The sequence below is a fragment of the Mustela putorius genome, unplaced genomic scaffold, assembly GCF_011764305.1.
Source record: "Mustela putorius furo isolate JIRA1106 unplaced genomic scaffold, ASM1176430v1.1 tig00000193_pilon_pilon_pilon, whole genome shotgun sequence".
NCBI classification, from domain to species: domain Eukaryota; kingdom Metazoa; phylum Chordata; class Mammalia; order Carnivora; family Mustelidae; genus Mustela; species Mustela putorius.
In genome coordinates, this window is record NW_025421309.1 from 568,241 (window position 1) to 593,540 (window position 25,300).

A 25,300-nucleotide genomic window follows, 5' to 3' on the forward strand; every position below is an offset into this window, starting at 1 on the left:
GCGTGGGGAGGGGGGTGAGGAGGGCAGGTTAATATGCCGTATATCACACACAATGGTGATGATGGCAATGGAAGCATTCGCTAGTGCTTCATTAGGAGCCCGAGAGGCCTGTGATCGGCCTTATGTCACGGCAGCCCTGAGGGATGGAGGCTGTTGCCACTACCCTCATTTGACAGGTAGGGAAACTGAGGCTCAGAGAGACTGGCATGGGCTGGCGGGGATCATCCTTAGCTCCCAGCGTTTATGCAGCTTGAACAAGATACCATCAGTGGTTGACATGGTGCCTGGTGGCCAGGCAAGACCCAGTCAACCCAGCGCTTAGGGTAGCCCAAGCTTGGCAGCCAGATGCTCGGATTTGGATCCGGGCTCTGCCACTAGCCTGCTGTGTGGCCCTGGGCAAGTCACTCAGTCTCGCTGACCCTCAGCATCCTCATCTGTAAAATGGGAATGAGAGCCTTACATCCCTCCAGGGCAAGGTTCCCCTACCTCAGCACTACTGATGTCTTGGGCTAGATCGGTCCAGGCAGCGGGGTTTCCCCTGTGCATTGTCATAATTATGATTTTATCATAATTAAACCCTAATAATGATCCTACGTGCCTTTCCTAAGACTACAAGCAAGGAGAGAGTGGCCGAGAGGAGATTTGAACCTGGGTTTGGCTGAATTTAGATCCCTCATCATGGAGCCCTCCAAAACAGTAGATACCGGCTGGGTTGGGGTTCCTTAGAAGATGGGGTGCAGGCATGATGGGGGATTGGGAGCGTTCTGAAGCAGGAGATTTCCCCACTGGCTCCAGTGGGGAAAGGGGTATGGTAATTGGGAGGGTGTTGACAGCAGAGGAACGTGCCTCAGTGCCTTCCCTCCCCTCCCGGAAGGTCCCCAGAGAGGTGGGCAGAGCTATTGCCCCTAGAAGTACAACCTACCCCCCATGCCTCCACCCAGTAGATTCCTGTCCCTGCCTAACATGCTTCTCATTCTTGTGGAACAAAGCCATCTGACACCTCCCAAGATCTCTAGGAGGATGTGGGGTCACCCCGGTTTTACAAGGAGAGAAATGGAGACCCAGGCACAGGAAGTGATTTGTCCAAGATCCACAGTTGCTGGAGTCCAGGGCCGAGACAAGAACCCTGTGTGTCTGATTTCAGCACCTGTGCTCCTAACCTTTCCTTCCTCCCTTGATTAGACTCATCGAAAGCCCCTGATTTATTCCCAGGGTTGGCACGGAAAATGCCTGACCTCACTGAATTCTTCCCACAAGGCTATGAAAAGCTGCTGCCTTTACTCCCATTTTATTTTATCTTATTTTATTTAAAGATTTTATTTATTTGTTTTTAGAGAGAGACAGAGAGTGAGGGGAGGGGCAGAAGGGGAAGGGAGAGGGACAAGCAGACTGCCCTCTGAGCACAGAGCCCAACACAAGGCTTGATCTCATAACCCTGAGATCACATCCTGAGCCACCCAGGCGCCCCTGTACCCATTTTAAAGGGGAGGAAACTGAGGTTCAGGGAGCTGAAGTGACTTTCCCAAGGTCACACTGCTTGTCAATAGCAGCTGAGCCTAGAACCTAGGCCTGAGTGACCCGAGAGTACAGGCTTTCCCTCCCTACTGGTGCCCAGAAAAGGGCCAGTCCCCAGCAGGAGAGGGGACCCTCTGTAAGTTCCTCTGTACCCACCAACAGAGGCCTCTGGTGGTGCCCCTGCCTCCCCGGCCTTAGCCTCCCCTCAAGCAGTCACAAAACAAACAAGGCGGGAAGCAGTGTTTATTTGCTTCCCTGCTCATGTGTCGGGCAGGGAGAGGAAGACATAGAAAAGAGAGCTTTTCAGACATCTCCCTGCGGCCGGGGTGGGATGGCGGAAGTTCCAGGCCACTCGCCCTCAGCGCTCAGCACCGCACGCCCGGCAGGGCACCACAGAGGGCAGCAGCCTGCCAGCCCGAGGGGCCTTACTCCTCCCCGCCCTTGCTCCTGGTTCACTGTCAGGCCCTGTGCTAGGGAGACCTGGGTGTAAGTCCAACTCTTCTCCCTAGAAGCTGGGTGACGGCCCCTCTTAAAGCTCCAGTTTCTCCATTTGAGAAATGGGAACACATCACACCTCTGTCCACATGGCACCTTTCTAGGTGTTAGGGACGCAGGAGTGAACAAGACAGAAGCATTCCCTGCCTCCTGGTGCTCATGGCCCGGGAATGAACAAGTCCCATGGACAGATGGTCAGGGAGGGCTTCCCAGAGGAAGGGACAATTGAGCTGGGATCACAGGTGGGTAGGAGTTAGCCAGAACAACAGGGGAGGGAAGGGATGGGCATTTGGCCCAGGGGAGCCAGGGTTTTGCACTATAGTAAGTCAGCTATAGTCTAGGAAACTCAGTTTCCTGGTCTGCAAAAGGGGAATCATGAGGATGGGCGCTAGGAGAGACAGAGGAGCCCTGGCTTACGCAGTGGGTTCACACTTCTGTTTTCTGAGCACCTGCTGGGCCTGGAGCATGCATTTAATCGTTATGTTCTAGTTAGTGCCTGACCATGGGAATTCATGCTCTCTGCTTGGACGCCCCTATTTTACAGGTAGAAAACTGAGGTCATGAAATCAACTTGCCCAACGCCATGCAGTTGCTGAGTGTGGTGCCCAGATTTTTTACCTGCTCTGTGGGGCTCTGAATCTGGCCAGGTTGGGCAGGAGTAAAGCCCCAGGCCCCAGGCTTGGGGCCTCAGGGGTGACTCTGAGGCCCTTCTTCCTCCCCCTAGTGCCCAGGGTAGTTGGACCTGAGGCACATTTGCATTTCTAGGCCCCTAAAAGAGGCTCCTGTTGCAGCCCTTGCCTGGGGCCGGCAGCCAACCACATCTGGGAGTGGTCACCCCACACCCCTGTCATTACAACGGTGGCTTTGAAGCAGCTGGCAGCAGTGCTGTTTGCCCACATGGGAGGGGGCTTCCTGGAGCCCCCACCACTGGCCGGGCTCCGCCTGACTCTCCTCCTATTGCCTTGCAGGCAGAGCAGCGCAGACGGGTCGTGGGTCGGCATGGCAGATCCCAGTGAAGGCCCCCACACCGGGCCTGGGGAGGTGGCCGAGAGCCCCGTGGATGAGAGCGGCACCCCTGGCGGTGAGGCCTTCCCCCTGTCTTCTCTGGCCAACCTGTTTGAGGGCGAGGATGGCTCCCCTTCCCCTTCCCCTTCCCCAGCTGACCCCGGCCGCCCCGCCGCCCCCGGGGATGCACGACCGAACTTACGCATGAAGTTTCAGGGTGCCTTCCGCAAGGGGGTGCCCAACCCCATCGATCTCCTGGAGTCCACCCTGTATGAGTCCTCGGTGGTGCCAGGACCCAAGAAGGCACCCATGGACTCGCTCTTTGACTATGGCACCTATCGTCACCACCCCAGTGACAACAAACGGTGGAGGAGGAAAGTCATCGAGTGAGTATCGCGGGCCCCCTGGCCAAGGGTTTCCTCTGTGTCGAGTCCAACCGCCCATCCATCCATCCGTTCTCCTACCTGTTCATTCAACTGTCCACTTTTCCATGTATTTGTCTGTTCAGCTATCATCCAACCATCCATCCATTCATTTCTCCGGTTACTCGTCTTTCCACCTGCTCATCCACTCAGCCGTACCCCTCTACCCTCGATTGCTCCACCACCCACCCACCGGAACCCATAACAAACCCCCTCAGGCCTCTTTGTGCATCTTGAGGACAGTCTTGAAGTCGGGAGATGGCCCATTATTGCCCGATCCCCGCCAGTTCTCCTTGCCAGTCACAGACTCATTTATGCCCTTGGATGAAGCCCTTGCTCAGTAAGGAGCTGTCCCTTTTCTTTATTCACTGAGTCATTGATTCATGTAGTGCATGTGTCTCAAGCACCCATCCCCCAAGCTCACATGCCAGGCAGTGCGGTTGGCCCTGTGGCTCTAGGGGTGAGCCACACCCGATCCTGCTCCAACTGAGATTAGACCCTGAGCAGCCTTCACTGGCACCTTCATTTTGGAGGGTGAGCCAGGTAATAAGCAATTAAATAGGCACATGAACATACAGTTTGGGTTGGGAGAGGTGCTGAGGCAGAGAGAGGAACTGATACAGGAAAGGTAGTCCAGGAAGGCTTCTTGGAGGAGTCAGTATTTTAACTCAATACTAAGGTATGAGAAGGAGTGGCCATACGGGGTGAGGAAGGTGTTCCAGTGGAGCAACATGCATGTACCAGGACCCGAGGCTGGAGGGTGTAAGTGTGCCCAAGGAATGAGGCCTTGTGGTCATCTACATGCTACCGGACAGTGTGTTTCACCTCTGCTCAGAGGAGAGCAAAGCACCCAAGGGTCCCCATCCCTTTCAGGCCCTGTTGGAAGCTGGTGGGTTCCATGTCTTCCTTTCCTCATCCTCAGAACCCCTTCTTCAAGCCCTCACTGAACCCCTACCTCAGACAGTCAGGGCCAATAGCTCATAGGAGGGCTGTGCAGGCACTGAGGTCTTCAGAGACCCCGAATGCCACCTAATGAGGTGTGGGGGTGAGGGCATTCTTTTCATTTCATTTTTTGGTTCCAAGCTCACAATTCAGGAGCAGATAAAATTGGGGCTGTCCAGGTGCTCTCCCAGTCGATGCCCCGATCTCAGGAGGGCACTTCTTCCCCTGCGTGGGGCCCTGCCCCTGGTGGGGAGTGTGCAGCCTGGTGCCCAGGAAGGAAGGAGAGCAACTGTCCATGTCCCCTGGCCTGCTACCTGTTCTCTCTGCCCTATAGCCCCTCCTGACTCAGTCTCCCCCCTGCCAACCTGCCACTGTCACTGTTCCCCCTTAGCTCCCCTTCTGTCTCCCCCACTGTCTCTGTTTTTGTCTTTCTCTGCTCTACCCTCTGTTCAATTGTTTGGACAGGTTCTTCCTGTGCCCCACATGTGCTAGCGCTGGGTGGGTGGGGACACAACAGAGAGGATTCTTGCTCTTCCTGGGGACCCCCGGGCTAGTGCTGCTCCCAGCTTTTGTCTCTTAAAACCTAGTATGCAGTAGGAGTCCAAGTGGTGTTTGTCCAATGACCAGGTGAGTATCTCTGGTCATCCACTTTGTCTCTCCACTGGCCAGTCCCAGCCCCTGCGGGTTGTGCCCTGTCTCCACCTGACTCTGTAGCTTGGCATTTCTCCCCAACCTCCTCCCTCCCCCACAGGCTCTGGGGCACACAGTGGGTGCCAGATAATAGCCTCAGTGTCCACTAACATGTGCCATGTCCTGCTGTGCAGGGGGCCTTGAAACCGGCACCTGTGTGCAGGGCCTCATTCGTCTCAAATGTTTGTTGAGTGAATAAACCAGTGAGTGAATGGCGGAATCAATGAATGAGTTGCTTTATCTTTTAGCCCAGAGTTCCTCCTTTCTTTTCTTACTGGTTTCTCTTTTTTGGTCTCTGGCTTACTAAGTACTCAGTAACTGACCGATAGAAGAGTGGAAGTGTGGGTGGGTGGGGTGGAATGGTGGATGAATGGACAGATGGACAGGTGGTTGGATGGATGGACAGATGGATGGATTGATGGTAGATAGATGGGTGGATGGGTGGGTGGATGGATGTGTAGGTGGACAGATGGATGGATGGACAGTCGGGTGGATGGACGGACAGATGGATGGATGGGTGGGTGGGTAGATGGACAGACAGATGGATGCGAGGATGGGTGGATGGGCCAGTGGTAGATGTGCAGCTGGTAGGTGGGTGGATGGATAGGTGAGTGGGTGGATGGATGCGTAGGCAGGCTTATGTTTCTTTTTGTCTGTTTCTACCCAACACACAGTAGGTATTAGGTAGAGTTTGTTGGGATAAGATATTCCTTTGTTTCCCCAGCTGTCCCTCCCCTCTATTCTAGTCCCTTCTTAGGGCTCCAGCTCCCTACACCTCTCCACCACAACCCCTGGGCCCCTCAGGCCAGAGATGGTGGGGTGGGAGGGGGATGAGCCCTTCCATCACCCTGCCTTCCTCCACCTCCAGGAAGCAGCCACAGAGTCCCAAAGCTCCTGCGCCACAGCCACCCCCCATCCTTAAAGTCTTCAACCGACCAATCCTCTTTGACATCGTGTCCCGGGGCTCCACTTCTGACCTGGATGGGTTGCTTCCCTTCTTGCTGACCCACAAGAAGCGGCTGACTGACGAGGAGTTCCGGGGTGAGCCACTGAGGTGGGGGTCGTGGGTGGGCCAGCCAGGGGATGAGGGAAGCCTGGCATGGGGGCCCCCTTTCCTCTCAGCTTCTTCTCCTGTGTTGCTGGCCTGCATTGGCATGAAGAGCACTGGAGAGGGAGTCTAGTCTTGTGTGTCCTTTGCCATACTACTTAACCATTTTGGGCTTTTGCTACCGTTATTCATTCATTCATTCTTTCAACCTTAATTTATGGCAAGGTCAGTGTTTTACTCACACAGGTTCAAATCCCACCTCCATTACTTCAGGGATGTATGGCCTACCTGAGCCCCAATTTCCCCATCTGTCAACTGAGGAATAATAATAGCCTAGCCCTGGCAGAGTATTTCGGCTTCTGCTTGTGGGCTCTGCCCTACCCCAACCAACTCTTGGGGCTCGCCTTCCTAGGCTGAAGCCCAGGTCACCACTGCCCGCAACTTCTCCCAACCCAGAGAGCTCACTCCTGAGCCTTGTCTGGGCTCCAACCTGCACCTCCAGGGATCAGCTCCCCCTGCAACCCTGGCCTTCCCTGCAAATTGGCAAAGTTGCCCTCTGAGCCCCCAGACCTGACTCAGTCACCTACTGTGTGCCGGGTGCCAGGTTTAGGAGCCATAATTAACTGGCCAAACAACCCCACAAATCAACATAAGATGTTGAGAACTGTTACAGAGGAGAGCCTATCTCTAGAAGGCTGGCGGCTGTCTGCCACTGGGGACTGGGGAAACTTCTGGAAGGTCAGAGGGGCCGTTTTCTGAGACTTCAAGTATTTCAGCTAAATTCAGTGCCAGAGCAGGGGGTACCTAGCCAGCATGTATTTTTTGCATGTATCTTTCCCAACCAGATCCTTTGAACACCAACGCGATATGGTGCAGTATCTAGACTGTCAGAAGAGAATTCCTGGATTTATCAAAAATAGTTCTTCATGGTGTGCAGCCGGATGGTGGGGCTTCTTGGAGGCATGAGCTTAGAGTTGTGGCCCGTTGGGGCTCCTCCCTGTCCTTGAATGGTCTCAGTGACTATGTTTAAGCCCTTGGCCAAACGGCCCCTGCAGATCCCCCTAGAGCAGTCTGCACAAGAAGGGATAGGCTAGGCGGAGAGCAAACTCCTGTGTCTCCAGCAAGACCGTATAGCTCTGGGCTGGGCTCCCAAGGCTCCAGCTGCTCCTGGGTTTACGACCAAGTCAGGGGCTTGTCACCTAGGCCAGGAGCCCCCAGGCGAGTGTATCTGTGTGCATGAACAGAGGTGGGGGGTCCCCCAAAACTGCAGAGAACAGTGCATGTTATTGGGGGATTAACCATGAGGCATATGAGGCTAAGTAAGCTATAGGGTGGCTCGTTTGCTCTTGCCCCTTCTAAGGCCCTACAACTAATTTTGAATTCATAATTGCATATTTGATTTCATAAACAGTACCCTAAAATCATGCAAGTCTGAGGCCCCCGAAAAACCCGGATCCACGCCTGCATGTTGTTCTAGCCAGAGGCTCATGAGCTCATCTGATTCTCAGGGGAGTCTGACCACCACCCTTCCAAGTTTGACACCCTCCCATCTGGGATTCCTTAAGGGCCCCTCTACCCTAGCAGCCGCTTTGCCACCTGGTGGCCGAGTCTCAGAACTGCGTGTCCCTCCTTGGTTCTGGGAAGACGCCACTCTTGGCATTTCATCCCAAGATTCAGGCTGGCAGCCCCCGACCCCGCTATAGCCTGGGTCTGGGAGGTGTTGGAGCCCAAATTCAAGGTCTCATTCCATACTCCACACAAACCATTTTGGGTTTTCTGTCGTTTGGAGTTACCTGTGGTGACCAGTTCATGAGGTGCTGTGCCAGGCATAGGGCGAACAATGGTGAATGAGTCAGAACACAACCCTGTCCTCAAGTTGCTTGCAGTTTCCTGGGGGCAGATCAACATTCATCAAGCAGTCAAGGAAATAAAAACAGTTATAAACTGTAATGTGTGCCAACAAGCAGCTGTCTTGGAAGCTTGATCTAGTCAGGAAAATCTGGGAGAGCTTCTTGGAAGAGGTGACACTTAAGCTGAATCAGAATGAGTTGCAGTTAACTAGTTAAAAAAAGGAGGAAGGACCAGGGAGGGGGTGCAGCACAGCATGTGCAAAGGCCCTGTGACTCACTGCAATAGCATGTTCTTCCATGACCACTCTAGCTGCTCTGAGGATTGAAGGAAAGCCAGAGAGGCTAGTGGAAACCTGGCAGGTGTCTTGGGCCAAGGTGGTGGCAGTGGAGATGGGGAGTGGTGGAGGGATTGAATAGGACATGCTGAAGGGGATGTGAGGGAGAAAAGAGGACAAGGACAAGGGTGACACAAAGGTTTGTGGCTGGAGGGAGACCCCATCCTCTGAGGAGGGGACATAGGTGGGCTGGGAGTTGGCTTTGGGAGGGAGCGCAGAGAGTTGCAAGCTGCCTGAATTAGGAAATGGACTGACAACTCCTCGAGGCTACAGCTGAGTGTGAGTGTGTCCAGAGAGACTTGCCAGGGCCCTTGACCAGCATTTGGGGCACCCCCACCCCACACTTATGCAGATGAGGAACTGGAGTCCGCTTTTCCTTCAATTCAAGGTAGAGCTCCTGGTGACTCTGGGCTGGGCACCAGGGATCCAGCATGAAGCACCTTGTCAGGAATGAGGCTTGTCCATGGGACCTCAGTCCTGGGGGCACCGGGCCTGGAACTCAGGTCTCTGTGAGTCTTTCTTGTTCTTCCCGCTGACTTCTGGCATCTAGGGAGAAATTCCTATGCCACCCTGTAATGGAGTATTGACTGAGAACTTTTACCTGCCCGGCGCTGGGCTCATCAACCAATATCTGGTAGCTCTTCGATGTCCTCTGTGACCTGTTTAGCCAGAGGGGAAACTGAGGCAGAAGAAGAGTCACAAAGGAATGGGGAATAAAGCCAGGAGTTGAACCCCAAGGTGCATGGATCCCCCAGGTCTCAGCTCACACCTGCATCTCCTATTCTTTCTTTCTTTTTCTTTTTTTTTTTTTTTTAAGATTTATTTATTTATCTGACAGACAGAGATCACAAGCAGGCAGAGAGGCAGACAGAGAGAGAGGAGGAAGCAGGCTCCCTGCTGAGCAGAGAGCCCAATGCGGGGCTCAATCCCAGGACCCTGAGACCATGACCTGAGCCGAAGGCAGAGGCTTAACCCACTGAGCCACCCAGGCGCCCCATGCATCTATTATTGATCCCGTTTCTGCTTTGGCCGTTCCTGAGGCCCTAGCATTCTTAGGGGAGTTCTCTTCCCATTGACGCTTGCTTGCTTGCTTGCTTGCTTGCTTTTTAAGATGTATTTATTTATTAGAGTGGGAGGGGACGGGTGGAGGGGCAGATGGTTGGGAGAGAATCTTAAGGAGACCCTGCTGAGCAAGGGCTCGATCTCAGGACCCTAACATCATGACCTGAGCCCAAACCAAGTGTCAGACACTCAACCGACTGAGCCACCCAGCTGCCCTGCATTAACTCATTCTTTTAAGATATAAGTCAACTCGTATATCCATAAAAGTCAACCCAAGGGAAAGAAAATTACCAGTGTCAGTGGACAGTGTTAAGGACCAGTTTCTATCATGCAGACACTGGCTTCATGAGAGAGGTTTGAGAACAAGCTCATAGCGGGACTTCAGTGTCATCAGTGGGACACCAAAGCCCTTTCCCGCCCCTCCTAAGATAATTTCATGTCCACAATGGTGGGCAGTCTGCACTTTGGGGACTGCTGTACCCCATCTGCCCCCTTCTAGTGGCATTCATGTAAATACTTCATGGGAAGAAGATCCTCTGTTCAAGTAGGTGGCAGATGCTTCCTGCTATGTCTGGCTTTAGAGCTTCACATTTGTCATTGGCATATAAAGGCTCTGACAAGTCCTGTAACAAGTAAATATTGGTTGGCTTTCTTTAACCCAGGATTCCCCACCATTTATTGGATTTTTAAAATTCCCTCCAAATTATGGTTCCATATATCCCAATCTCAACAGGCTGTGGCTTCCCACATTTTGTAGAACTGCCCCTCCAGGTTTATTGGACCCCTCTCAGCACCATGGGGGCAGTAGGGAATGGGCTCAGAGGGGAGGTGTGACATGGCCCCAGTGCCCTGTCCCCTGCTGCCCAATTAGTTCCTTGGACTGATTGTCCCTCATCCCATATGTGTGTCCCCCCAGAGCCATCCACGGGGAAGACCTGCCTGCCCAAGGCCCTGCTGAATCTGAGCAACGGCCGCAATGACACCATCCCTGTGCTCCTGGACATCGCTGAGCGGACGGGCAACATGCGAGAGTTCATCAACTCGCCATTCCGGGACATCTACTACCGAGGTGGGGCCCTGCACTGGGGCAGGGGTGATGCAGGGTGGTGGAGGGGGGTGCTCCTCTGACCCACGCCACCCCAAGAGCTTTCGTCTACACCCGGGGTGCCATCACACGTCCAGAAACTGATCACTGAATGACTTGCCCTTCCGTTGGTTCTAATAGTCCGTGAACTTGGCTTTGGGACCTGAGGTGCCATGGCTCTGGGTGATTTAAGTCTCCACGATAGTAGTCCTATGGGCCAGCAGCACTAAGGGCCAAGGGGATCACCAGTCCCTGATCCCCGGGGTCAAAGTTTTGAGATTCCATGAATCAGACTTGACTTTCCCGATTCCCAGATGTGGAGATTCAAAGCCTATGAATTTTATAAATTCAGTCCAAAATTCTGTGGGACCACAATGCCTTGGTCTCCTGGGGTAAAGCCCCCTGTGAGTCTTGACAAGTCCCCACACTTGGGATCTGACACGTGGGCTCTCCTCTGAGTCTACATTCCTCTTGCCCAACACATGTTAGGCCTTCACACGGCAGAGATCCCACATCCAGTCAGCGTCTAGAGGTCCGTTGTTGCCCTTGGGAGGAGCCGGCCGAGGCCTGGGGCTGCAGCCCACACTCCGCAGCCCTCCACCCCCGCCCTCAAGTCTGGTCCGGTCTTTGCCCCCAGCTGGTGACAGCCCTTCACCCCTACCCCCCAGGTCAGACCGCTCTGCACATCGCCATCGAGCGGCGCTGCAAACACTATGTGGAGCTCCTGGTGGCCCAAGGCGCCGATGTCCATGCCCAGGCCCGGGGCCGCTTCTTCCAGCCCAAGGATGAGGGAGGCTACTTCTACTTTGGTGAGGAGGGGGTGGTGAGGGCTGGGGGACATGGGGTGTCCATAGCCCTGACTCCTCCCCAGACACCCTAAACCCTGCTCGCATGTCGTGTTGGTCCCCAGGGTCTTACTATGAGGAGTAGAGCATCACTGGCTCCTGGAGCCTCAGCTTCCCCATCTATACTGTGGGGACCATGAGCGCCCCCAGCGCTGTGATGGATGGTCAGCCCCAACACGCAGCACCGCATCATGCTCGTCCTTTAGTTTCCAAAGCTGGGACCAGGATCCCAACTACAGATCCCATACCCCCCATCACTACCACATCACCCCTGCTTAAGGCACACGCTATTAGTAGTTCAGGGCCAAAGTCCCTCCACATCACAGAGCCATACCCCATCTCCAGCATGTTACCCACAGAATGTGCACCTGCCTAATGCCTTGCTACTGACTGTCAGGACTGTGTCTAGCGTCCCCGGCTCTGTTCCCTGAGGATCCATGGGCAGAGCTCCCCCACCCCGGGCCCCCTTTCACTGACCTTCCCCACCTCCCCCCCGGCCTGTAGGTGAGCTGCCCCTGTCGCTGGCAGCCTGCACCAACCAGCCCCACATCGTCAACTACCTGACGGAAAACCCACACAAGAAGGCCGACATGCGGCGGCAGGACTCCCGTGGCAACACCGTGCTGCACGCGCTGGTCGCCATCGCGGACAACACCCGCGAGAACACCAAGTTCGTCACCAAGATGTATGACCTGTTGCTGCTCAAGTGTGCCCGCCTCTTCCCTGACAGCAACCTGGAGGCCGTGCTCAACAACGATGGGCTCTCACCCCTCATGATGGCAGCCAAGACGGGCAAGATTGGGGTGAGTGCAGGGAGTGGGAGGCACAACCAGCCAGCATCCCCCACTCTTGTCCCTCTACACACACACACACACACTGGAGGAGCGATAGGTAGTATTCATTATTATTAATGTGCACACCCACCTCCTATTATGCCAACCCCTTGTCCTCACCCAAGAACCTGCTGTGGCTCCCTATTGTCCAGCCACACAACTCAGCTTCATCCCAGAGCCTCTGTTCTCAACCCATGCCACTGGATGATCAGGCCCCACTCCCACCAGCCAGGACAAGCCACTTATAGAAATCAAAGTCCCAGGGCTCCACCCCTGGATACTCCCCTATAATCCATTATAGGGGTCCTAGCTTAGCCCCTAACCTGTTGAGCAGCTCTGCGCAGTTTCTTTCCATCTCTGGCCTCACAGCACAGGGCACTGATGACATCGGAGGCTGGTTCTGGGGTGTGCAATGTGTCTGGTGCAGAGTAGGGTGATTAGCTATATCCTTGACCTTGAACCACCAGGTACCAGTGGCACTCCCCGCCACTGTGACAACCCCAGAAGACTCTAGATGGTGCCAGCTTGTTCCCTGGGAGGCACCGTTGCCCTGATTGAGAACCAAGCCTGCAGTGCTCTGGAGTCAGGAGCACTTGGGTCCAAAGCCTGGCTCAGCTTTGGTGTGTGACCGGTGTGTGACCGCAGGCATCTCCCCTCCCCCCTCTGTGCTTCAGTGTCCTTGGCTGTAAAATGGGGATGAATGTCCCACGACGACTAGAGAGGGTGATCCACGGAAGGTCTTTAATGAAGACCCTGGAATGGGTGCTTAGTAAGTGGCAGGAATTATTCTTGTTCTATTAAAAACATGGTGAAGACTACAAAAACTGCAGTTCATGTAAGAGGCTTGAGGTACTGGAGAAAGCCTGAGTTTAAATTTTGGCTTTTTGCACCATTAACCTGTGTTGTTCTGGGCAATGCCCACCCCCCTTTCTGTTCCTCAGTATCCCCTGCATGTAAGCTACAGATAGTGGCATCATTTAACACGTCAATAAGATGGATTCACTGTTGTTTTAATTACATAAACAAGACATTCGTTCCGATTCCGATTTTTAAGGCTGGCCCAGTTCAGTCTGATGTCAGCTGAATGTTTGTGTGGCCTCTGGGAGCACCCTTCTTTTCCCTGAGCCTCTGTTTGGTCATCTGGGAACCAAGACCATAAGAGTAAGGACAAGAGGCATGCCCCATAAATATTTCCTCTCCTCTGCATCCTGTTCTCTGGGGAGGCGCCACGAGATGGGCTGTGATGGGTCCCCGGGTCCCTGGGATGTGAGGGGCTGAGTATGGGTGTCCCTCCCCGGGGCCTCCTGACCCACCCTTCCCCCCCACCCCCCACCCCGTGTAGGTCTTTCAGCATATCATCCGCCGGGAGGTAACAGACGAGGATACAAGACACCTGTCTCGCAAGTTCAAGGACTGGGCATATGGGCCGGTGTATTCCTCACTGTATGACCTCTCCTCTCTGGACACGTGTGGGGAAGAGGCCTCTGTGCTGGAAATCCTGGTGTATAACAGCAAGATTGAGGTGAGTGCTGGGGCAGGAGACAGAGCCTTGGGAAGGGTGGGGTGGCTGAGAGCAGGGAAAGGACCCTGGCACCGGGAGTGGTCTGTAACTTATTTGCTGTGTGACTCAGGACAAGTGACCCAGCTTCTCTGAATTCCAGTTTCCTCTATCTTTATCTATCTATAAGGATAGTTCGTGTCCCTTAGGGTTGCTGGGAAGACCAACTGAGTTCCTTTGAGAAGAGTCTGGCACCAAATAAACATTATATGTCAGCTATTATCATCAGTAGTTGTTAGACGAAGGTTTGAAAGCTCCTTTTTTTCACTTAGCAGTATTTCATGAACATCATTCTGCACCATTAAATATTCTTCTGCAATATCATTGCTGCAAGTAAATGTACCACATTCTAACTAACCGTTCCTCTATTCTTGGTCATTTAGGTTTGTTTCTGCCTTTAACTACCAGGAATAACACTGCAATGGCATCTCTGTGGCTGCATTGTTGCACAAATCCATGGTGATGAGGGAACTCATGTCATTAATGGGACAGGACACTATACAAATGGGACAGAAACTGCTGGGGACAGGGTGTAGGTCTCCCCTTCCCTCCCCAGCTCCATGAGCTTGGACAGATACCTTCCGCTGCTGGAGCTCACTTCCCCCATCTTTGAACTTAGGGATGAATCTGATTGAGGTTAGGGGTGGTGGGAAGTTTAGCATCTTGGTGCAAGCTTTGATGGATTGGTACTGTCTGTCTGGGACCGGTATGAAGAACTATTGTGCAGGGCTCAATTATTGATGACTTCCCCCCATCCACCCTATGGAGAAGAGTCACCCATGAGTTAAGTGTCTATCATCCTGGGGCTAAATTTCCCCATCCTGTTTCCTGACTCAGACCTTCTGAGGTTGCAGCCCAGAGATTTATATATTTTGACAAGCCTAACTAAGTGATTTTGCCACCAGGAGTTGGGGACCTGCCATGCTCAGGTTGGAGTTTGGGGACCATGAGAATAGCTCTCCAGCTATTCTCTGAGAATAGCTCTGAGTCCAGAATAGCCTGGAGAGGTCAGCTCTGGCAGAACTGGGCAGAGCCCAGTGGGGTTGATTTGGAATCCCCACCCAGTTCCCCATGAATCCTTGAGTGTCACGGAAGAGTGGCTTAGGGAGGAGAGAGTGCTCTCGGGGCCAAGGGTGGGGACAGGTGTGTTAGAGTCGGCCTGCCTGGACCCCATGTGGCCCCCGCTCGCCCTGTCCCCCACAGAACCGCCACGAGATGCTGGCCGTGGAACCCATCAACGAGCTGCTGCGGGACAAGTGGCGTAAGTTTGGCGCTGTGTCCTTCTACATCAACGTGGTCTCCTATCTCTGCGCCATGGTGATCTTTACCCTCACCGCCTACTACCAGCCACTGGAAGGCACCGTGAGTGGCTGGGAGCCCAGCAGGAGCTGGGGCGCAGCTGGGGCACGGCTGGGTCCTCCTTTGGGGGTCCCTGTGGGAGAAACTGGAGAGAGCCCATGATGGAAGTGCCCCCTTCCCCTGTACCTGGGTGGGGGAAGAGAGTGAGGGAAGAGGATCCACAGGATCCAGGGGTTTGGGGGGCCTTGGGGGAACATCTGGATCTGGGGCCAATGTTGGAGGGGCTGGGTGAGAACTTGTGTGCCATCTGCCCCCCAGCCCCCCTACCCGTACCACACCACTTTGGACTACCTGAGGCTGGCTGGCGAGATCGTCACACTCTTCACCGGGGTGCTGTTCTTCTTCACCAACGTGAGTGCCTGGCCCCTTGCAGCACCTGCCCTGCCCATCCTTCCTCCTTTCATTTCTCCCCTTCCATGCCCTTCTTCTGTCTTCTCCTCCAGGCCTATACCCTCCTTCTCTGCTTTTTCCTCTTTCCCCAACAGAAAAGAGCCCATCAGCTTGGGGCACCTAGGTGGCTCAGTCAATTAAGTGTCTGCCTTTGGCTCATGTCATGTTCTTGGGGTCCTGGGATGGAGCCTGCATCGGGCTCCCTGCTCAGCAGAGAGTCTGCCTCTCCCTCTGCCCCTCCCCCACCCTTCACATTCTTTCTCAAATAAATAAAATCTTACCAAAAAAAAAAGAGCCCATTATCTTGTCTCTGTACCACATTCTGCCTCCCTCTCTCTCCTCCCCTCCCCTCTGCATTCCTGCCAGCTCCACCCCTCTCACCTGCCTCCTCCCCTCTTCCAGATCAAAGACTTGTTCATGAAGAAATGCCCAGGAGTGAATTCTCTCTTCATTGATGGCTCCTTCCAGCTACTCTAGTGAGTCGAGGTCCCCAGGCTGTCAGATTCTGGGTGAGGAAGGTGGGATTGGGGTTGGGACTTCATCCAGATTTGGGGACAGGGGCGGGGGAGAGGTGACTCTATTAGGAGTGTATTCACCCAGCCCAGGCAATTTAGCCCAAAGTTAGGACAAGACCAATGCCAAGCAATAGACTCTTCTGATTAAAGCAAGATACTGGTTGCTACAGAGCTATCACCACATACACGTTAGATAGAAGTAATGTAACCTCTTAGGCTGGTGATTGATTGCTAATGTCTGCTAGGAGTACCATGTGAAGAATTCCGAGGCACCTTTGTGTTTGGTGGGAAAGAGTACTGCACTTGATTAATGATGTCTGCCTGGGGCATGGGATTAGTTGCTGCCTGGGTACTACATCTTTCCCCTTTTTCTTAGGGAGCAATGAAATTCACTTATCCACAAAATCTCCTCTCAACACCACTTTTTCTAGCAATTTCAAAGGGCATTACTTTGGGATCCTGTAGGGCCTGAGGCCCATTGTACACATATTACTTGCCCGCTAATTGAGCGTTCTGGTCAATAGAATCCTGAAGAACCCAGTGAATCCACTTTGCTTCTCTTCTAGGGGGTCCAGAAGGCATCGGGATGGCCTGGCTCCCTGGAGGGCTTGGGGGCATGTCTCCCTCTCTGATGCCTCATTGTCCCCTCTCCCCTCTGGGCCCTCTCTTGGTCTCTGCTGCCTGTAGCTTCATCTACTCCGTGCTAGTGATTGTCTCTGCGGCCCTCTACCTGGCGGGAATTGAAGCCTACCTGGCTGTCATGGTCTTTGCCTTGGTCTTGGGCTGGATGAATGCCCTCTACTTTACCCGCGGGCTGAAGCTAACGGGAACCTATAGCATCATGATCCAGAAGGTAGGGGCCGTGGAACCTGATGGACTGTGTGTCCCTGGTGGGAGCCATGCACATGAAGTGTGCAGTTTATGTGTGTAGATAGTGCCCTTGGCCCTGAGGATATGGGGCTCTTTGGGGGCTGCAGGGAGGGTCTGGACATTGGTGGAGGTGGGAAGGGACAATGGTGGAGGTGGGAACACTTGGGATGGAGAAGTCAGAAAAATGAGAAACCACATGTCTCATGTTTGTCTCCATATTCCCACTGGGGTCTTTAGATCCTCTTCAAAGACCTTTTCCGCTTCCTGCTGGTCTACTTGCTCTTCATGATTGGCTATGCTTCAGGTGAGCTCTGGGGAGCCAGGTGATGTGGTGGGGCTGTCGCCAGGACCAGAAGGGCAGCCTGGTGTGTGGAGGACAATAACTAGCGCACGCGAGCTTCTCTCTGTGTGCCAGGCGCTGGGCTGAGTCCTCTTACGCCCCCGCCTCGTTAGTCCCCCTGATGGGTCTGTGAGGTCAGTGCTTTTATTGTCCCCTTTACAGGTGAGAAAACTGAGGCTTAGAAATGTTAAAAAAACTTGCCCAAGTTCCAAAGCTAGAAAATGGTAGAGATGGCATAGTAGTGATTATTGTGAAAGGAGTCACGTGAACTTAGGGGCTTAAGACAGCCACTGTTTACTATTGCTCACAAATCTTTGGGTCAGCTGGGCAGTGGTGCTGACCTGGGCCAGGTTTGGCCCATCTCCAGAAGCTCCTGTGTCCGTGGCCAGCTGTGGTTTAGCTGCCGGCTGGCCAGTCTAGCAAGAATGGCCTCGGTGGGGGTGACTTCGCTCTCTTCCCTGTGGCCACCTGTCCTCCAGCTGGCTCAGGAGCATTCACATGCAGGTCTGAGGGTTCTGAGAATGTATGTGAAAGTGTTCAAGGTCACTGCCTGGCATCCCTTCTGCTTTACTCTGCTGGCCAATGCCAGTGACAGGCCAGCCTTGATTGAAGGGTCGGGAAATAGATTCTACCTCTTGATGGAAAGACCCGCAAAGTCAAGTTGAAGGGTCATGGGTAGAAGGAAGGGTGAATTTGAATATGCAATCTACCAGTGCAGGTCAGTTCTGGCTGTCTCCACTGTGCCTTCTCCATGATGTCATGATGCCAGGATACCAGGGAACCTCAGTGGCACAAGCTGCGGGGGAAAAGTCAGGGATGGGGACGCTGACTGAGCCATTGGGTTGAGGAGATAGCAAGAGGCTACAGCTGCCCCTTCCCAGGGTTAGGACTGGGAAGAACTAGACAGAGTGCCGGGGGATCTGTAAGGTCAAGGGTCTAGCCCTACGGCGGTCTTAATTATGGAAACCAAGACAGGAGCTTAGGGGTTAAATTAGCAAATGAGTGGTCAGCTTGGTTGCAGGGCTTCTCCCAAGAGGGGACACTAGATTCCCTCCTCTGAGGCTGACCTATCACAAACATGACACATGAGCCTTTTGTGTCCATGGCCGACATTGCTAATGGATCATAGAGTGATTTATTTTTTCTTTCTGATAGGTCCAGATAAGGTCTTAGAATCCTTCTCAACACATGCATCAGCAGCCACTACACAACTTAACAGTGATAGCATATGGGTTGAAATGTGTTCACTGTAATTCCAGGATGAAGGTCCTAGGGGCTTGTATGCCCCACTGACTGAGGAGCTCAGCCTCCTTGTGCTACCCGCCTGGGATGGTGTGGGGACCCTTGTTGCTGCTGAACTGTGTTGAGAAGAATCCTGCAGCTTCATCTGGGCTCAGCGGGAAGGGATGTGCACCAGGATCGGTTTGAGATGTCTGGAGTAGGGGCAACGACCTTAGCAGTCACAGCCTCTAGAACAGTAGGGCCCGGTACCAGCTTTCAGCTTGCCCTTCTCTGTGAGCTGGTGTGGACTGGGAAACAGGAGCGTGGCAGAGGGTGTGCCCCCAGGAATGCTGGCCTTCCAGACTCCTAAGACCTCTACCAGCAACAGGCTAGATTAGGGTTACCCAACCTTAGCCCTGTTGCCTCTTGGGGCCAGATGATCCTCTATAGGGGCCCCTCCTGTGCATGGCGGGATGTCTAGCACCATCCCCTGGGGCCTCTCCCCTCCAGGTACCAGTAGCACTGGTTGTGCTCTCTCTGGTTGTGACAGCCAAACATTGCCAGACGACCCCAAAGGGAAATGCGGCTCCTGGCTGAGCACTTGTAGACTAGATCCCAGGACCGTCTTCCTTGTTAGCAAGAGTCTGTGGAATGAGTCAAGGCTTTGGACCCTTATGCTGGGGGACCCCAGGCCAGTGCGCTCCCCTCACCAAGTCTCAGCTGTCACCTCTGTCGAAGGGGCATGCTGCTGTCTACCCATCAGTGTGTGTCTTCACTCAGTGAATGTCATTCCGCCCCTCCCACAGCCCTGGTATCCCTTCTGAACCCATGTGCCAACATGAAGGTGTGCAGCGAGGACCACACCAACTGCACAGTGCCCACATACCCCTCGTGCCGTGACAGTGAGACGTTCAGCACCTTCCTGCTGGACCTCTTCAAGCTCACCATCGGCATGGGTGACCTGGAGATGCTGAGCAGCACCAAATACCCAGTGGTCTTCATCATCCTGCTGGTCACTTACATCATCCTTACCTTCGTGCTGCTGCTCAACATGCTGATTGCCCTCATGGGTGAGACGGTGGGTCAGGTCTCCAAGGAGAGCAAGCACATCTGGAAGCTGCAGGTGATGCCTCAGGAGCCCCGCACCCTTCCTGAACAGGGGAGGCCTGATCCATGGCAGGCCCCTCCTTGCCTTCTTTCCGCTTAGGGCCAACTCTGTTGTCTCCTTCTGCCTCGACTTCTCTGTCTGTAAAATGGACATGTGGACGTGGGGCTTGTTGGTACAGGGGTCTGCTGCCTTTGCTTTCCCCAAGTGCTCTATGCAATTCTAGAAAGCAATGGCCTTTGGAGGTCACACCCTTCTCAGGCCACATACGGCTCACAAATGGGAGGTTCACAATAAACAGCACTAGCACGAGACCCAGGAATGCTGCAGCCCCTTTATGGAGCATTTCAAGGAAATGATTCAATGAGAAGGAAAAAAAGAAAGCTCCAAGGTCATCCTCCTTGTTCTGGGTCTTGGGGAACGTCTGGCTGCTCTTAATCTTTATGCATACTGCTAGCTTTCTTTCCTAGGCCTCAGTTTCTCCACAGGGTATAATTCATAAGAGGTAAAGTGGCAACCTGTGGGCTTGACCTTTAAAGATTTATGTTTTCTGCATTGCCAGATTTTTAAAAAAATTAATGCAAAATTTTAAAATGAAGAGATTTCTCGTAAAAGGCCAGACTTCTGGCCTTTCTGGAAAGCTGGAAGCCTGGCAGGGCAGGTCCACATTCCCTTCCGGCAGTGCCTGCAGGGATGAGAGGCAGCTGCCTGCTTCTACACAGGGCTTGTACTCCCTGGTTTGCCCCAGTCCCCACCCTTCCTTGGTGGTTCCCAGCACCAAGTGGTGACATTGTGCATGTGTCTTGGGGCTTGGGCTGCAGCCTTCCTGCCTCTGATGCTGCTTTGCCCATTTGTGCTTCTGGCAGGCCCTGTGGGCATCTGAATGTATGACCTTGCTTCCAGGGCAGTCGGGATGAGTGTAATTTCTGCCACAAGGGCAGTAGGCGCTGGTGGGGGGAGGCTCACCAATAGCCTGCCCCTCTCCCCCGTGCAGTGGGCCACCACCATCCTGGACATCGAGCGCTCATTCCCTGTGTTCCTGAGGAAGGCCTTCCGCTCTGGTGAGATGGTGACTGTGGGCAAGAGCTCGGATGGCACCCCAGACCGCAGGTGGTGCTTCAGGTGAGCCGGGGCAGGCAGGAGAGTGGAGCTGAACCTTCTTGCGTTGGTCAAGCCTCCTTACGTTTTCTACCCATTGCAACTTCCTGAGCCACTGAGGCCTGATGGGCCCAACTGCAGTTCAGTTCTACTGGGTGATCTCGGGCAAGAAGGTTTTCTTCCCAGCCTGGGTTTTTTCCATGGATGACGACACCACCCCCCGGGGTTAGCTGCATGGAATCAATAGAGTTGGGCTGTTACCCAGATGCATAGGGAGTGCCCCCTTCTTAGGGGAACCTCTGGGTGAATCCTTTCTTTCAACATGACTCATTCTTCGTAAAGCGATTGCTGGCATAGAGTGCGACCGTCATGCCTTGAGTCAGGCAGAGCCAGTTTCCTGGTCTGTGCAGCAGACTGCACACTGGCACCCGCCTCCTAGGAAAGCCAGACAGTCCTATTCAGTTGGAACCCAAAGTTCCAATCCTGACCCTCTGATCGGTCAGCTTCGTGACCTTTTATGAACCGTATAACAAGCCCAAGATTCCTCGCCTGTCTAAAGGGGAACAGTGAACGGATCTTCCTCACTGGATACTAACCTGTAGAAATGGCTCCAAATAGGGCAGTTGAATGAAAATGACAAAAAATAATTTTCCAAGAGGGAAATTAGATTGAGCCTGTTGGAGCCCAAGGGGCTGCCTGCTGCCTTTGCCAGGGTGTTCCATAAAGAGGAGGGAGAGAATGTCGAGAAGCAGGGTGTCCATTGCAGATGAATGGATAAGCAAAATGCGAAGCATCCTTAGGAAATATGATTCAGTAGTAAAATGGAGTACAGTTCTGATGCACACTCCAGAATGATGGACCTTGAAGACGTGATGCTGTGTGAAAAACAGCCACACACATAAGGCCATGCAGTGTAGGATTCCATTTATACAAAATATCCAGAATCAGCAAATCTATAGAGGCAGAAAGCAGAGCACAGCTTATGGGGAGGTGGGGTAGTGGGACTTATGGCTTAATGGGTCCAGATTTTCTGCTTGGGGTGATAGGAAATATTAGAAGTAATGGGGATGGTGACCCAACATAGGGGGAATCTATTTAATCCCCTGAATTGTATACTTAAAAATGGTGAAAATGGCAAATTGTATGTCACGTGTATTTTACCAGAATTTTTAGGGAAAGTAGGAGGATGGGTTGGGGAGCTGGAGAAGGGAGGCTGCCTGGGGGCCGGGAAGGGCTTCAGTCGGTGTAGGGGACCCCCTGACCTTTCTGCCTGCTGTGGCCCACCAGGGTGGACGAGGTGAACTGGTCTCACTGGAACCAGAACTTGGGCATCATTAATGAGGACCCAGGCAAGAGTGAGAACTACCAGTACTACGGCTTCTCGCACACTGTGGGCCGCCTCCGGAGGGGTGAGTGCAGGGGGCTGGGGGGTTGGGTGGGGGATATCCAGAGGTGCAGAGGGGGAACTGGGTCGTCCTCATACCCAATTTGCTTTGGGCAGTCCTGTCCTCTTTCGCAGACTCCCTGTTCACATCTGTAGAATGGGAGAGCCCAAGGGGCCGGCCGCTGAGCTGTTGCCTTTGCCACTCATGAACGCCTGGGGCACCTCCCTTCCCCTGCACTGGGTGCATGAGATGTGGGGATGCAGGCCCTCAGCCATTCTGACCCGGGCTTGAATTCTGGCTCTCCCGCTTGCCCCTGTGTGCTCCTGGGTTTGGAGGCTTGACCTCACGGAGCCCCGGTTTTGGCCTCTGTAAAATGGGGATGATAATCCTCCCCCTTTAGATCACCGTAGAGTGCCCGGGACACAGAAGGTGCTCAGCGCCCATGTGTGCCTTCTCCCCCCCGCCCTCATTCCTCCCTCCGCCATGCTCACGACAGATCGCTGGTCCTCGGTGGTGCCGCGCGTGGTGGAGCTGAACAAGAACTCAAACCCAGATGAGGTGGTGGTGCCTCTGGACAACATGGGGAACCCCAGCTGCGACGGCCCCCAGCAGAGCTACCCCCCCAAGTGGAGAACTGATGACGCGCCCCTCTAGGAGCTGTGGGCGGGTCAGGGTCTCTGGCCTGCAGCCCAAGCCTGTCCCTCCACCCGCCTATTTCTATTCCACCTGCATTTCAGCGATGCCTCTGCAGGGCATCCCCCACGTGCTCCTTTGACCTCCAGAGGCGAGGGCTGGGCAGAGATGAAGGGGAGGCCCCAGGACCCTCTGGTCCCCAGCTCCTGTCCCCCCAGCTCCGCCTCCCCCCCCCACTGCCCCAGGGCATGTGGCTCCTGACTGCTGGTCTCACTCCCATGGAGTCACATAAGCCAAGGCCAGGGCCTCTCTGCCCACGGGGGCTCGGTCCCCTGCCTCTCCATTATTTATTTGCTCTGCTCTCAGGAAAGTGGTGTGACCTTCGTCCCCAAAGGGAACCTGGCCGAAGCCTCAGGACCCCATTCCAGGTCGTTGCCAGCCAACCCCCAGCCCCAGCCTGGGGCCCGGGTGGCACAAAGCACCCTGTGGCTTTGTGATGGGGCTGGGGCCCTTGCAGTGGGGCCGTGCCTTCAGTGTGTTCTGTAAAAGGGCTGGGGTTTGTCGGTGCCCAATAAATGTTCATTCACTGATGCTGGGGCTGGTAGGAATCCTGATGAGAGGAGTGGTAATGGCACGGGGATGAGAGCAGCGAGACGGGGGAGCTCAGAAATGCTGGTGGGGGCAGGGATGAGAATGAGGAGCGGTGGTGGTGATGGCCAGAGGCTGGACTCAGCGGCATTTGGTGGTGTGAGCCTAGGAGACACGGGTGAGATTGGAAGGGAGGGAGAAGATGGAGTTGAAGGGAATGGGGAAAGAGTAAGGTTGGCTGGGTGAGGGAGTAATGCTGAGGGGCAGAGAAATGTTACTGGCAGGGAGAGAACACAGGGGTAGGGGGAGTCATATTGGCAGGAAATAGTAACGTTGGTAGGAGAGAGTAATGTTTGTAGGAAAGAGTAATACTGGGGGAGGAGAGTAATGTTGGTGCACCAGTAATATTGGTGAGGAGAGAGTAATGAAGAAGAGGAGTAATGTTAATGGGGAAGAGTAATGTTGGCGTGGAAGAGGAGTGTTGAAGAGAAAAGGAATGTTAGTGGGAAAGAATAGTGGGGCACGGGCATAGTGGTGGGGGGAGAGTAATGTTGATGGGTGAGAGTAATGCTGGTGCAGATTAATGTTGGTAGGGGGAGAGTAATGCTGGTGGGTGGAGTAATGGTGGGAGGAGAGTAATATTGGTGGGAAGGGTACTGGTGGGGAGAGTAGTTTTGATATAAAGAGTAATATTGGTGGGAAGAGTAATGTTGGTGTGAGGACAGATGGTGAGAAAGGGTAATTGTTGGGGGAGAGTAATACTGGTGTGGAAGAGCAATGTTGGTGGGAAGAGTAATGTGGATAGGAAAGAGTAGTATTGGTGAGAATGAGTAATGTTGGGGAGAGTAATATTGATGGAAAGCGTATTCTTGGGGGAGAGTGGTGTTGGGGGGAGAGTAATGCAGGTGGGAAGAGTAATGGTGAGGAAAAGTAAAGTTGGTAGGAAGAAAGTAATGCTGGTGTGGCTTCATGTCAGTGGGAAGAGTAATATTGGTGAGCATGAGTAATGTTGGGGAGAGTAATATTGATGGAAAGGGTATTACTGGGGGGGAAGGGTATTTTTCGGGGGAGAGTATTATTATTCCCCTGCAGGTGGGAAGAATAATGTTGATGGTAGGAAAGTAATGCTGGTGCAGATTAATATTGGTGGTGAGAGTAAAGCTCATGGGTGGATTCACAGTGGGAAGAGAGGAATATTGGTGAAAAGAGTAATATTGGTGGGGAAGGATAATGTTGGTGGGAGGAGAGTAATGCACATGGGCAGAGTAATATTGGCTGGAAGGGTAACGTTGGTGTGAGGACAGTAATGGTGGTGGTTCTCCTTGTGTCTCTTTTTAGGAGAGCAGAAACCTGTCCCTGAACGACCTCCCCTCTTCTGTTATTGGCCAGAATAGTGTCCCGTGTCTCCTGCTTCAGCCAATCAGCAGGCAGGAAGCCACAAAGTCCTAAAGCCCACAGGCACATGGAGAAAGGTAGTTTCTCCTGCCAGGAATCCATACTGACTGGGCCTGCTAGCAGTGGCTGCAAGCCTTTTCCCAGATGCCCACCCTCCACCCCAATGGCTCTCCAATACCTGCTAATCTCTCAGGACCCCCGAGAGGCCGAGCTGCCGGGGATGGCATGGGCTTCCCCCAGACCACAGGGCCTGGAATGGGGGCACTTCCCGAGGAAAGCTGCAGCATGGGTACCTATGCCAGACTGGGTCGGTGCCCCCCTACCCTGCTCCTCCCTCTGCCTTTGCATTTGCAAGATAGCCCTATGGTGTTCTCCCACTGTGCACAAAGCAGAATTTTGCATCCCTGGCTTGACTGTGAGTTTTGTTTTAATCAGCGGACATGCTTGGTCTAGGCTCCCCGAAAGGAGGCTACGAGATCCGTGGAGTGCAGCAAGCCCGGGTGACCACAGAGGAACCCCAAAGATGCATGAGAAGGAATTGTTCTCCCATGCCGATGAGTTTTTGCGGTAGTTACTTTTTTTTTTTAAGGGCAGGCATCACTTTTGCAGCAACAGCTAATGATTGCAGAATGTCCACTGCCCCCCATGTTTCGGATGAGGAAGCCAGAGCTCAGAGAAGTGAAGACTTTTGCCCAGGGCATCTGGCTGGGAAGTTGA

At 53.7% G+C, this 25,300-nt stretch overlaps 1 protein-coding gene across 2 annotated transcripts in view; it reads left to right on the forward strand.

Annotated features, from left to right (window-relative positions):
• The window catches only part of TRPV4 (transient receptor potential cation channel subfamily V member 4), a 35,862-nt gene extending 10,878 nt beyond the window's left edge, over positions 1 to 24,984 (forward strand). The window contains exons 2-16 of one of the 2 annotated variants that reach the window (XM_004779126.3): positions 2,979 to 3,401; positions 5,938 to 6,110; positions 10,281 to 10,433; positions 11,117 to 11,257; positions 11,798 to 12,096; positions 13,469 to 13,648; positions 14,888 to 15,046; positions 15,302 to 15,394; positions 15,836 to 15,909; positions 16,636 to 16,801; positions 17,056 to 17,122; positions 19,186 to 19,502; positions 20,479 to 20,606; positions 21,870 to 21,991; positions 22,464 to 24,984. In XM_004779126.3, the coding sequence (XP_004779183.1) occupies positions 3,010 to 3,401; positions 5,938 to 6,110; positions 10,281 to 10,433; positions 11,117 to 11,257; positions 11,798 to 12,096; positions 13,469 to 13,648; positions 14,888 to 15,046; positions 15,302 to 15,394; positions 15,836 to 15,909; positions 16,636 to 16,801; positions 17,056 to 17,122; positions 19,186 to 19,502; positions 20,479 to 20,606; positions 21,870 to 21,991; positions 22,464 to 22,621 (2,622 nt within the window). In that variant the 5' untranslated portion in view covers positions 2,979 to 3,009 and the 3' untranslated portion in view covers positions 22,622 to 24,984. The remainder of the gene's footprint in view (positions 1 to 2,978; positions 3,402 to 5,937; positions 6,111 to 10,280; positions 10,434 to 11,116; positions 11,258 to 11,797; positions 12,097 to 13,468; positions 13,649 to 14,887; positions 15,047 to 15,301; positions 15,395 to 15,835; positions 15,910 to 16,635; positions 16,802 to 17,055; positions 17,123 to 19,185; positions 19,503 to 20,478; positions 20,607 to 21,869; positions 21,992 to 22,463) is intronic. The other variant, XM_045076712.1, reaches the window with a different exon arrangement.
• Positions 24,985 to 25,300: the final 316 nt, after the last annotated feature.